This window comes from Magnusiomyces paraingens (genome assembly GCF_902498895.1).
Source record: "Magnusiomyces paraingens strain CBS 517.90 genome assembly, contig: contig4, whole genome shotgun sequence".
Taxonomy (NCBI): Eukaryota; Fungi; Ascomycota; class Dipodascomycetes; order Dipodascales; family Dipodascaceae; genus Magnusiomyces; species Magnusiomyces paraingens.
This window is the reverse complement of record NW_022474070.1, coordinates 949,620-963,259: the sequence shown is the minus strand read 5'-3', so window position 1 is coordinate 963,259 and position 13,640 is coordinate 949,620. Positions and strand designations below refer to the sequence as shown.

Here is a 13,640-nt window from a genome sequence, read left to right as displayed (position 1 = left end):
GCTGGATTATTATCAACAAAACCAACCGGTAAAATTTATATATACACTAAATATACACCACATGTTGAAAGACCAACAACAACAACAACAACATGTTTTAAAAGAAGAAAAAAAATATTGAAGACTAAGAGTTTACTTTTCAAAAACAGGAGTCTTCAAGCCATGATTACCATAATAAGGAGCAACCTCAGGTTCTTTCCAGTCCTTGAGAAGTTCTTCATCAACAATCTTGTATACTTCGACACCTAAGGGGCGGCAGCATTTCACCTGGCTGTCTTCATCAGTCTCTCCCCAGCCCCAAAGAGATAAGTCACCACCAGGGCATGCCGACAATGCACAAAGCAAGTCGATCTCGGCAAAAAACTCAAAGTGATCGACAGATGTCGAGGGACAAGTTTCCATAAAGTACTGCTCTTTTTCGTTCAAACCAGTGACCTGAAAAACGTTAAGAACGTCATGGACATCGTACTCGGTCAGCCCAAATGGCATCACGGCGCGCGTGAGGTTAGAGTGACAGTGAAAATCCATTTGGTTTCCAGCAAGAAGAGCATCGACGTAAGGATCGCAACGGGTTCCCAGAAGATCGTGACAGCGGCCACCCCACTTATCAGTACCGTAGTCAGTCAATGTGTCGCTAATGATGGTAGCCATGGGTCTCAAGAAGGGAAGAGAGGACCAAAGGCGGTCATAAGTAGACACATGACACTGGTGCAGCTGGCGAGTTCGAGCAGCCCAAAAGCGTTCGCGTGGGTTATTTAAGTTCCAAAGGTTCAAATCTCCCACTTGGGGTCCTTCGGGAGTGCTCAAGCGGCACACATGGCCTGCAGGAACCTTCCATGCCTTGGCAGATCGGATAGGGATAATGAATTTATCAACAAGAACACGACCCTTTTGGATGTTTTCTTTGGTACCAGTCTCAGCAATAGAGTTGTAGAGTTTGCGGTTAACGTAAAGTGGAGAGTCTGTGCTAGTTGGCAGGTAGGCCGGGGTTGGGACCTTTTCTTCGTTGCGGGCCTTTTGTTCAGAGTGAGAAGCCATAGTAAATTATCTGATTGATGAATATTTATTATAGAGAATAGAGAAATGAAATATTATGCTTTTGTAGTTATTGAAAGTGATTAAAAAAACCTTCATCAGAGCCCCCCACGGCCTATTTTATATGAAATCGAGATGAAGCCAAAACCCACCGTCTTTCTTCATCTTCTCTATCTTTTATTACAAAGATATTAAAAGCCGTTGTCGGGATTCCATTCCCTATATGTTGCTGCAACAACAACATCTAGAAAAAAAAAAACCGCTGTAAACGTTTACCCGCACTTTTCGGCGTCTATTGGCACAGGAATGAAAAAGACTTTTGGGCATATCTACAGTTCACATCGGGTTTTAGGACCCGATATGAACTGTAGAGTAACACAAACAAACGAACTGTGGAGTGATCTATCCTTAATGATTTTTTTTTTAAAAGTGATTCTAGCACTCTCAAATCTTTTAACGGGTGTTCTTTCCCATCATAGATAAAAAAAACTATACCTACAATTAAAGACAGAAGCTGGTAAAAGTTGGTGATAAGACTTTGGCCTGTTAATGAATACCTGAATAGGGGTTTGATTGTCACTATTTATAATGATACTGTAACAAAATTTCAATATCAAGTTATCTGCTACTATGGTTTTTTTTTTAAAGTATCCCAAGTTATCGAAGTTTATTTGAACTACTTTTTCAATTTATTTAAAATACATATATATTCTAAAATGGCTTTAGAATTCTTGATAGAATAAACACATTTTCTCATGATAAGCTTAACATCAAGACATCTAAAATTGATAACAACCTGCGTTTATTTACTTTGAAAGAGATTAGGCAAATCTGTTTTAAAAAGCCCAAATCAAAGAAGCCATCATAATTTGATACATATTCTATATTGCTGTTATGTGTACTCTTTTGCTACAACCAGATGAAATGTTAAAATTTAAAAGTTCAACATAACTTCGCTTTCAACCATTTTAAATAATGACAATGACAAAGATAAAAATAAATACATTAATAAATAAATACCAAATACTAAATAACGAATACTAAAAATACCAATAAATAAATAATAAACATATATATATAGATCGTTTATACGATTTTTTTTCTAACACCATTGGCTTATCATGGTTTAATGAGCCCAAAGTTGCAGAGTTGTGAAAAATTTGCCCTGCAAAAATTTCTTAGAAAATTCAGACTTGCTCTTGCTGCCAGCAGCATTGTAAGCAAAGTCTCGCTCAGCAATACTTGGAGTTGTGGCTTCTGCTACTGCAATGGTAGTAGCGCTTCCATTGATAGCTGAAGTTGAAGCTGATGCCGAAGCTGAAAAGGTGGAACCTGTGGTAGAAGGTGCACTTGCCAACATGCCATCTTCACTGGCTAATGTTGAAGGTACGGCTACAGATACACTAGTGGTACCTGGTGCGTCGTCAACAGCAGTTGAAATCACAGAACCTGACTGCCCGGGAACCGAAGACGATGCAGATACGGAAATCGACACACCACCAAAAGTAGAAGAAGAGGTTACTGGTAGAGATGTGAATGTGTAATTACCAGTACTGCTGCTAGAAGTGAAAGTTGGCACTACACTAGAGCTGGTAATCGAGGTTGCGGTAAAAAAACTACTGTTAGAAGTTGTGGGAGTTGCAGAATTAGAAGAAGAAACAGCGGCTCTTGTTGAAATTGTAGAAGATGAGATGGCAAAGGGAGTGCTAGAAACCGCTGTATTAGTGGAGTTGCCGGATGTGAAACAGGAGGATGTAGGCTCAAATGAAGAAAAAACAGAAGTACTAATAACACTATAAGAGGAAAAACTTTCAGTGACAGGAGAAGAAAACGATGTAGTCCAAGTAGAAGAAGCTTCAGTAGTAGAGGCGAGGATGGCTGTAGAAGTAACCCAGTTGCTGGTTTCAACAGTAACGGAGCCACTATTGGTTGCTGTACCAGTGATAGCAATGGTATAGGTAAGGGTTGTGCCCGGGATGGTAGTGCCAGGAATGTAGCTACCGGGGATAGTAGTTCCAGGTATACTGGTGGGAAGAATGGTGGTTCCAGGAATATAAACACCCTCCTTAGTAGTTCCAGCTACATAAGTTCCTGCAATTGTGGTTCCGGGAATCACTGTTGAGTACACCGAAGAGCCCGGAACGAACGAGGCAGGACAGTAAGTAACAAAAGTGTAAACAGTGACAACACCTGGTGCAGGGTTTATGTGAGATGGAATTGATGGTGTCTCTGTTAAGCTAGCTGTACCTGTGACAATAGAAGCTTGTTCAGAAGTAGAAGACACAAATGAGCTTAATATGGCAGTGGCCGTTGGAATGACAAGAGAAGTATTGAAGGCGCTGCGACTTGAAATCAAGCCTGAACTGAAAAAGCTGCTGCTAGATGGATTGGAGGAACTGGTGATAACAGAAGAGTAAATACTAGAAGTAGTGGGGACTGCCGATGAGGAGATACTTTCATAAGTATTTGTTGTGTTGACAAATACAGGTGTCGATGTTGGGACCTTAGTGGAAGAAGATGAGCTGATGGGGTGAACAGATGAAATTGACGTTGCCCCCGAAGTCAGCGTTGATGATTCCTCAGAGCAGAAAGTAAGTGTGACATATTTAGCTGGCTCATTGGCACCATCCTGGTAACAAACAACTGTGGGGTTTGGATAAATTGCACAAGTAGATGCGTGGTAAGATGATAGAGTTTCTGGAACAGTGGTTGTAGTAGCTGTAACAATTGTTCCAGAAGTAAACAAAACAGAACCAGTACTAGTAATAGGGAAGCTAGAAGATAAATCTATGGATAAACTAGATTCTGTTAAAGAAGTAGTAACTATTGAGCTAGAAAATATGGTACTGGAAGATAGGACAGGTTTAGTAGAGTTATTAAATTGATAGGAGGAAGAACTTGTAGTTGGAACATAAGTACTTGTTTCTGAAGTTATTAAAGTAGAAGAGCGAGTTTGGGGACGAAGAGATGCACCACTTGGTTCTGATGACACTGAAGATGAAACCTGAGTCTCGCAAGCTGAAACTTTGATGATTGTACCCTGATAAACAGACTCAAGAACAACAGTGGCCGGAAAAGTAACACCGTCTACAACAGAACCAGAAATGGTAGAGCAGGCAATTGTCGTAGGAGCAACAGTAATAACCTCAGAACTAAAACCAGAAGCACATGAGTATGTTGGGATCGAAACACTGGGTGTGCTAGTAATGGTCGAGAATGAGGCTGAACCAGTGATACTCGTGGTAGAGATGTTAGAAGAAACAATAGCAGAGCTGATAGTACTAGTAGCCGAAATCTTAGAACTTGTTATAGTGACGCTAGAAAAGCTCGAGACGGATGTTGGGGCAAAAGAAGAGCCAACACTTGATGAAACAGTAGAAGACTCACAGGCATTAACTGTGAGAACTGTGCCAGTATAAGATGTTCCAATAACAACTGTAACTGGTTTTGTGACTCCATTAACCACGGAACCAGAAATAGTCGCTGCACTAATGGTGGTTGGTGCTACTGTCACAATCATGGAGCTATAACCAGGGACACACGAATAAGTGGGAATTGAAATAATGGGTTTGCTGGTCACAATTGGCAAAGATACAGTTGGAGTTTCAATGACACTAGAGCCGCTAGTAAACGTAGGAGTTACTTCAGTTGACGATGTTGCAATTGTTTGAGAACTCAGGGTAGTTGAACTAGAGGATACAAAAGAGCTGGGAACTGCTGATGAAGACAGGCAAGCAAAGACAGTAAATGTTGTACCAGGGAAAACAGTTTCAATAAAGACAGTATTAGGGATGATGGAGCCACTAACAATAGTTCCGGTAATTGTTGATGCTTCGATTGTAGTAGCAGTGATAGTAACCACCTCATTGCTATATCCTGGGGCACAGGAGTATATGGGTAAAGAAATAACTGGAGTGCTAGTAACCGTAGAGAAAGCCACGGAAGAAGAAATTTCAACACTGGAGCTAACAATTGAAGAAATACTCGAAACTGGGGTTGGGGTTGATACAAAGCTCGAAGTCACTCGTGTAGCTTCAGAAGAGGTTACAATAGATGTGGAGGTAAAAGAAACGGTAATGGGCGTACTAGTGCTGGAATAAAATGAGGTACTGGAAACTTCACAAGCTTGAATTGTAATAGTTGTTCCGGGATATATGGTACCATCATAAACTGTGGCTGCAAAGGTAAAACCGTTAACAATTGAGCCCGTTGTTGTGGAAGGAGAAACAGTTGTAGGAGGAACAGTGATAAACTTAGGGTTATAACCAGAAACACAGGAATAAATGGGAATAGAGATGCCTGGGGTTTTTGTGACTGTTGAAAAGATTGCAATCGAAGATTCAGAATATACAGAAGATTCAGATACAGAAGAGGAACCCGTTAAACTAGTTGATGTTGTAAAAGATATACTAGATGAAACTACTGGAACTGAAGAAATAGTTGATGAGATCGATGTTGATAGTGGGACTGAATTGGAAGTCACGGAAGTAGCTGGCGCAGTTTCACAGGCATAGGCAGTTAAAACGGTGCCTGGGTAAGAGGTACCAATGACAACGGTGGCAGGGACAGAAACGCCGTTGACAACAGAACCAGCCACTGTAGATCCCTTGATTGTGGTTGCAGAAATAGTGAAAATTTCATTACTGTGACCAGGAACACAAGAGTAAGAAGGAATTGAGATAGCAGCTGTACTGGTAACTGTGTATGAACCAAAACTTGATTCAACTGTGGTAGAAGGAAAACTGGTCGAAACGCTAGTCGAAGAAACACTGGTTGAAACAGTTGAAGCAGAGATAGAAGAAATCGGGACAGACTTTGAAGAAGTGATAGAAACTGCAGTAGACGAAATAGGAACAGAGGTGAGAGGAATACTAGAAGAAACGGAAACCGAATTTGTAGTTACAGATAGCACCGATGCAGTTTCACAGGCATAAACAGTTAAAATAGTGCCTGGGTAAGAAGTGCCAATGACAACGGTGGCTGGGACAGAAACGCCGTTGACAACAGAACCAGCCACTGTAGATCCCTTGATTGTGGTTGCAGAAATAGTGATAATTTCATTGCTGAAACCAGGTGCACACGAATAAGAAGGAATTGAAGCGATAGCAGTACTAGTAATTGTTGAGATTACTCCAGTTGATAGTACACTTGTTGTTGATCGAGAACCAGTAACCTTTTCTGAAATTTGGGTTGAGGAAATGGGTATTGAACTAGACTCTAGCAATTTTCCTGAAGTTGATGTTGAAGTTGTAGAAGCTCCAGTAACACTTAGGCTGAAGCTTGTTACCAATCCTTTAACACAATTTCAGTAGTTAGTATAAACAATATAGTTGAATAGCAGTACTTATTGGATTTAAACAAACCTGTTTCTGTGCTGGCTATACTTGTGGAAATTGGACTACTATATGATGAACTAGATCTTGATTGCTCACAACCGTAAACAGTAATTACTGTTCCTGAATATGTCGTGCCAAGCAAAACAGTTTCTGGATAAATGACATCATTTGTTGTTGCACCTGGAATTGTAGTTTGACTAAAAGTTGTTGGAGAAACTGTAATCAATTTAGACTCATAACCCGAATTACATGAATAACTGGGGATGGTAATTTCTGGAGTGCTGGTAACTGTCGATTTTGAAGAAATTGTCGCGCTGGGTAAAGAACTTGTCGGTACTGATGAGGTTAAAGAAACAGATATTTGAGAGGACAAAACGCTTTCGAAAGTATTGGTTCCGGCTATATTTTGAAGTGAAAGTTAATATATTTAATATATTAATTAATACACATAAATAAATAAATAATAAATAAATAAATAAATAAATAATCGCTAATCCTATTAACACTTACTAGTAGTTGACTCAGTTATCGATACTAAATCTAAATCCAACTATTAGAATACACTCTTCCTTTGTTCTCACACACCACACATCAAATTATATAAATGCTTTTATCCATCTTTATTTTACCAATTTCCCGACTTACTTGAAACACCTTTTGTGGTAGAGGAACCAGAGCCAGAGCCAGAGCCAGAGCCAGAGCCAGAGCCAGAGCCAGAGCCAGAGCCAGAGCCAGAGCCAGAGCCAGAGCCAGAGCCAGAGCCAGAGCCAGAGCCAGAGCCAGAGCCAGAGCCAGAGCCAGAGCCAGAACCAGAGCCAGAGCCAGAACCAGAACCAGAGCCAGAGCCAGAGCCAGAGCCAGAGCCAGAACCAGAGCCAGAGCCAGAGCCAGAGCCAGAGCCAGAGCCAGAGCCAGAGCCAGAGCCAGAGCCAGAGCCAGAGCCAGAGCCAGAGCCAGAGCCAGAGCCAGAGCCAGAGCCAGAGCCAGAGCCAGAGCCAGAGCCAGAGCCAGAGCCAGAGCCAGAGCCAGAGCCAGAGCCAGAGCCAGAACCAGAACCAGAACCAGAACCAGAACCAGAACCAGAGCCAGAACCAGAACCAGAGCCAGAACCAGAGCCAGAGCCAGAGCCAGAACCTTCGGTAGAGGTGACAGTTACTGGGGAACCAGTGACGGTCTGAGTAACTGTATTTCCTCCACCAGTGGCAGTAACGGTAATGCACTGAGTCTCGGTAAGAGTTTGAGCAGCACCAGATGCGGTAATAGTTTGAGCAGCGCCAGTAACAGTAAGAGTTTGAGCTGGACCAGCAGCAGTCTCAGTGACATAGACAGTCTGAGAGGCACCAGTGGCAGTAACAGTAGCAGCTTCACCAGTTACAGTGACAGTTTGAGCGGCACCAGTGGCAGTAACAGTAGCAGCTTCACCGGTAACAGTAATTGTTTGAGCGGCACCAGCAGCGGTCTCAGTGACATAGACAGTTTGAGCGGCGCCAGTGGCAGTGACAGTAGCAGCTTCACCGGTAACAGTAATTGTTTGAGCGGCACCAGCAGCGGTCTCAGTGACATAGACGGTCTGAGCAGCGCCAGTGGCAGTAACAGTAGCAGCTTCACCGGTAACAGTAACTGTTTGAGCTGGACCAGCAGCGGTCTCAGTGACATAGACAGTCTGAGCAGCGCCAGTGGCAGTAACAGTAGCAGCTTCACCGGTAACAGTAACTGTTTGAGCGGCACCAGCAGCGGTCTCAGTGACATAGACAGTCTGAGCAGCACCAGTGGCAGTGACAGTAGCAGCTTCACCAGTTACAGTGACAGTTTGAGCGGCGCCAGTGGCAGTGACAGTAGCAGCTTCACCAGTAACTGTGACAGTTTGAGCGGCACCAGCAGCGGTCTCAGTGACATAGACAGTTTGAGCGGCGCCAGTGGCAGTGACAGTAGCAGCTTCACCGGTAACAGTAATTGTTTGAGCGGCACCAGCAGCGGTCTCAGTGACATAGACGGTCTGAGCAGCGCCAGTGGCAGTAACAGTAGCAGCTTCACCGGTAACAGTAACTGTTTGAGCTGGACCAGCAGCGGTCTCAGTGACATAGACAGTCTGAGCAGCGCCAGTGGCAGTAACAGTAGCAGCTTCACCGGTAACAGTAACTGTTTGAGCGGCACCAGCAGCGGTCTCAGTGACATAGACAGTCTGAGCAGCACCAGTGGCAGTGACAGTAGCAGCTTCACCAGTTACAGTGACAGTTTGAGCGGCGCCAGTGGCAGTGACAGTAGCAGCTTCACCAGTAACTGTGACAGTTTGAGCGGCACCAGCAGCGGTCTCAGTGACATAGACAGTTTGAGCGGCGCCAGTGGCAGTGACAGTAGCAGCTTCACCAGTAACTGTGACAGTTTGAGCGGCACCAGCAGCGGTCTCAGTGACATAGACGGTCTGAGCAGCGCCAGTGGCAGTGACAGTAGCAGCTTCACCGGTAACAGTAACTGTTTGAGCGGCGCCAGTGGCAGTGACAGTAGCAGCTTCACCGGTAACAGTAATTGTTTGAGCGGCACCAGCAGCGGTCTCAGTGACATAGACAGTTTGAGCGGCGCCAGTGGCAGTGACAGTAGCAGCTTCACCGGTAACAGTAATTGTTTGAGCGGCACCAGCAGCGGTCTCAGTGACATAGACAGTTTGAGCGGCGCCAGTGGCAGTGACAGTAGCAGCTTCACCAGTAACTGTGACAGTTTGAGCGGCACCAGCAGCGGTCTCAGTGACATAGACGGTCTGAGCAGCGCCAGTGGCAGTAACAGTAGCAGCTTCACCAGTTACAGTGACTGTTTGAGCAGCGCCAGTGGCAGTAACAGTAGCAGCTTCACCGGTAACAGTAACTGTTTGAGCGGCACCAGCAGCGGTCTCAGTGACATAGACAGTTTGAGCGGCGCCAGTGGCAGTGACAGTAGCAGCTTCACCGGTAACTGTGACAGTTTGAGCGGCACCAGCAGCGGTCTCAGTGACATAGATGGTCTGAGCAGCGCCAGTGGCAGTAACAGTAGCAGCTTCACCAGTAACAGTGACAGTTTGAGCGGCGCCAGTGGCAGTGACAGTAGCAGCTTCACCAGTAACAGTAACTGTTTGAGCGGCACCAGCAGCAGTCTCAGTGACATAGACAGTCTGAGCAGCACCAGTGGCAGTAACAGTAGCAGCTTCACCAGTTACAGTGACAGTTTGAGCGGCACCAGTGGCAGTAACAGTAGCAGCTTCACCGGTAACAGTAACTGTTTGAGCGGCACCAGCAGCAGTCTCAGTGACATAGACAGTCTGAGCAGCACCAGTGGCAGTAACAGTAGCAGCTTCACCAGTTACAGTGACAGTTTGAGCGGCACCAGTGGCAGTAACAGTAGCAGCTTCACCGGTAACAGTAACTGTTTGAGCGGCACCAGCAGCGGTCTCAGTGACATAGACAGTCTGAGCAGCGCCAGTGGCAGTAACAGTAGCAGCTTCACCAGTAACTGTGACAGTTTGAGCGGCACCAGCAGCGGTCTCAGTGACATAGACAGTTTGAGCGGCGCCAGTGGCAGTAACAGTAGCAGCTTCACCGGTAACAGTAACTGTTTGAGCGGCACCAGCAGCGGTCTCAGTGACATAGACAGTCTGAGCAGCGCCAGTGGCAGTAACAGTAGCAGCTTCACCGGTAACTGTGATAGTTTGAGCGGCACCAGCAGCGGTCTCAGTGACATAGATGGTCTGAGCAGCGCCAGTGGCAGTAACAGTAGCAGCTTCACCAGTTACAGTGACAGTTTGAGCGGCGCCAGTGGCAGTGACAGTAGCAGCTTCACCAGTAACTGTGACAGTTTGAGCGGCACCAGCAGCGGTCTCAGTGACATAGACAGTTTGAGCGGCGCCAGTGGCAGTAACAGTAGCAGCTTCACCGGTAACAGTAACTGTTTGAGCGGCACCAGCAGCGGTCTCAGTGACATAGACAGTCTGAGCAGCGCCAGTGGCAGTAACAGTAGCAGCTTCACCGGTAACTGTGATAGTTTGAGCGGCACCAGCAGCGGTCTCAGTGACATAGACGGTCTGAGCAGCGCCAGTGGCAGTAACAGTAGCAGCTTCACCAGTTACAGTGACAGTTTGAGCGGCGCCAGTGGCAGTGACAGTAGCAGCTTCACCGGTAACAGTAACTGTTTGAGCGGCACCAGCAGCGGTCTCAGTGACATAGACAGTTTGAGCGGCGCCAGTGGCAGTGACAGTAGCAGCTTCACCAGTAACTGTGACAGTTTGAGCGGCACCAGCAGCGGTCTCAGTGACATAGACAGTTTGAGCGGCGCCAGTGGCAGTGACAGTAGCAGCTTCACCGGTAACTGTGACAGTTTGAGCGGCACCAGTGGCAGTAACAGTAGCAGCTTCACCGGTAACAGTAACTGTTTGAGCGGCACCAGCAGCAGTCTCAGTGACATAGACAGTCTGAGCAGCACCAGTGGCAGTAACAGTAGCAGCTTCACCAGTTACAGTGACAGTTTGAGCGGCACCAGTGGCAGTAACAGTAGCAGCTTCACCGGTAACAGTAACTGTTTGAGCGGCACCAGCAGCAGTCTCAGTGACATAGACAGTCTGAGCAGCACCAGTGGCAGTGACAGTAGCAGCTTCACCAGTTACAGTGACAGTTTGAGCGGCGCCAGTGGCAGTGACAGTAGCAGCTTCACCAGTAACAGTGACGGTCTGAGCAGCGCCAGTGGCAGTAACAGTAGCAGCTTCACCGGTAACAGTGACAGTTTGAGCGGCGCCAGTGGCAGTAACAGTGGCAGCTTCACCGGTAACTGTGACAGTTTGAGCGGCGCCAGCAGCGGTCTCAGTGACATAGACGGTCTGAGCAGCACCAGTGGCAGTAACAGTAGCAGCTTCACCGGTAACTGTGACAGTTTGAGCGGCACCAGCAGCGGTCTCAGTGACATAGACGGTCTGAGCAGCACCAGTGGCAGTAACAGTAGCAGCTTCACCAGTAACAGTGACAGTTTGAGCAGCACCTGTTTCAGTGACTGTAGCAGCTTCACCTTTAACAGTTGATGTAACGTACACAGTCTGTGCGGCACCGGATGCGGTTTCAGTGACGTAGACTGTTTGAGCAGCTCCTTGAATTGTTGATACTTGAGTAATGGTTGCACCAGAACCAGTGACAGTTTGTGTAACGGTAACAGTACTTGCAGCCCCAGAACCTGAACCTGAACCAGAGCCAGAACCGGAGCCAGAACCGGAGCCAGAGCCAGAGCCAGAGCCAGAGCCAGAGCCAGAGCCAGAGCCAGAGCCAGAGCCAGAACCAGAGCCACTTCCTGAACCAGAACCAGAGCCAGAGCCACTTCCTGAACCAGAACCAGAACCAGAACCAGAGCCAGAGCCAGAGCCAGAGCCAGAGCCAGAGCCAGAGCCAGAGCCAGAACCTGAACCTGAACCTGAACCTGAACCAGAACCTGAACCAGAACCTGAGCCGGAGCCGGAGCCGGAGCCGGAGCCGGAACCTGAACCAGAGCCTGAACCAGAGCCTGAACCACTTCCTGTACCAGAGTTACCAGATTCGCTTGTTTCTTTAGCACTTGTAGTACTGCAAGAATGGCATCCACGCTTTTTAAGATCGTTTTCATCAGCTGTGATGGTCGCAATAAAAGTAGTTGGTTGACTGTCGGGGAGAACCGTGCTGAGAGCTGTAGTGAATGAGGTGAGTGTGGAGTCACCAACTACTGGAGGTGAAACAGTCCATGTGTATGCAATATTTCTTTTCAAAAGGCCGAGGTATGTGTAGTCGAAATCTCTGACAACCTTGTAGCTCCCGTCGTCAACTTCATTCTCTCCTTGAGGCTTCCAGATAAAGCCTGCTTCTACTTGAGAAAAGTAAGAAGCTACTGCCAGTAGCTTGATGAACGAAAAATTCATCTTGAATATATTAAATTGATATTAAAAAGGAATTGAAAGTGTTTAGTGGGTAATATAATTAAGAGTCTAAATTCTGTATTTTTAAGAGATCATAAAATGAATGTGATTTGATATTGAGAAATGGTTGATAATGATAAGAAAAAAAACAATTCAACTAGTAGATTCAAGGTGATATATATACTTTTTTTTTCAAATCCCATTATATCATTTTTTTGAATCTTTTATTATTAAAACATTAAACCTCCTCATATGGATAAGAAGATTCAATAACGGCTTAAGGAAAAAAAAAATAAAATAGAAAACCTAAATAAACTTATTTGAGATTTTGGTTCATAAAATCAGGGCTTCGTAATGTGAGAGAACTTAAACTACTATAAGGCTGATTTCTGGAAAGCTAAAGAGAATGAAGATTTTTAGAAATTAAGCTTATATTAAAACATAATTTCATAAAAACCATCTATTAATTAATTCTTTAATTTAATAATTTAATGAAAATTTCAAGGCTTGAATCAACTGATAATCTATTAATTTATAGCCATTGAAAATAATATATTTGTATTGTTATTGACTTGTCATATAATTTTTTTTTTTTTTTTCATTTCCTTTTTGTGAGCTAGCTAGCTTTCCTATCTTTTTCACAATCCTTATTATTTGGATTGTATTTTGTTAAATTTAAAAAGAAAAAAATCAATAGATTATAAAATCAAAAAATAAAAAAAAATTGAATAATCTTTCAATTGGCATGAAAAATTTCAAAAATATATATAAAAGCATTGTTTTTAACTGTAATGATAGCTGAAAATACATCTTATTTTTTTTGAGGGTAATATTAATAGGTTTATTTTCTTTTGAACTTATTTTTAATCATATTGATCAATCTGTCTCAAATTGATTTATATCAACTAATTAGTTATTCATTTGTGCTATGTTATTGTGTAATATTACAACCTTATATCAAATAGAATTAAATTGTTCGGGCAGCTATATATCTAATCAAAACTTGATTGTGTACGCCCTAAGCTCTAAATAATATTTTATTTTGCTATAAAAAAGATTTTGAAATTTCTTGTCATAATTAAGGCATAGACTATTATTATAGTTCTATAACACGAATATTATGAAATAAAATTTTAAGATATGTTTGCAAAGAATTTCAATTGGTTATTCTCGTTGAGAAAATCTCCAAAACTAAAGACTTTTTCTAAGTGGGTTCTTAGCTTAACCCAATAATAAAAACCTGTGAATCTTTGAAATATAATTTTTGCCCTTGCAGGATACAAGTTTAATACTTACTGAAAGCTATATTTAGTCTTTCATCGCATTCGTCACTTAGCGTATAAATTTTATTTATTTTTTTTTGACTGAAGTCTATT

General features: G+C 43.9%; 2 protein-coding genes across 2 annotated transcripts; both read right to left on the bottom strand.

Annotated features, from left to right (window-relative positions):
* Positions 1-132: 132 nt before the first annotated feature.
* Positions 133-1,038, bottom strand: SAPINGB_P005077 (uncharacterized protein; the record flags this gene model as incomplete). The annotated part of the gene is made up of 1 exon (XM_031999792.1): positions 133-1,038. One exon carries the CDS (start codon positions 1,036-1,038, stop codon positions 133-135), a length of 906 nt encoding a protein of 301 aa, XP_031855683.1.
* A 1,123-nt stretch (positions 1,039-2,161) lies between these two features.
* On the bottom strand, positions 2,162-12,267 carry SAPINGB_P005076 (uncharacterized protein; the record flags this gene model as incomplete). Its single annotated transcript, XM_031999791.1, has 4 exons — positions 2,162-6,327; positions 6,399-6,770; positions 6,882-6,911; positions 7,017-12,267. 4 exons carry the CDS (start codon positions 12,265-12,267, stop codon positions 2,162-2,164), a joined length of 9,819 nt encoding a protein of 3,272 aa, XP_031855682.1.
* Positions 12,268-13,640: the final 1,373 nt, after the last annotated feature.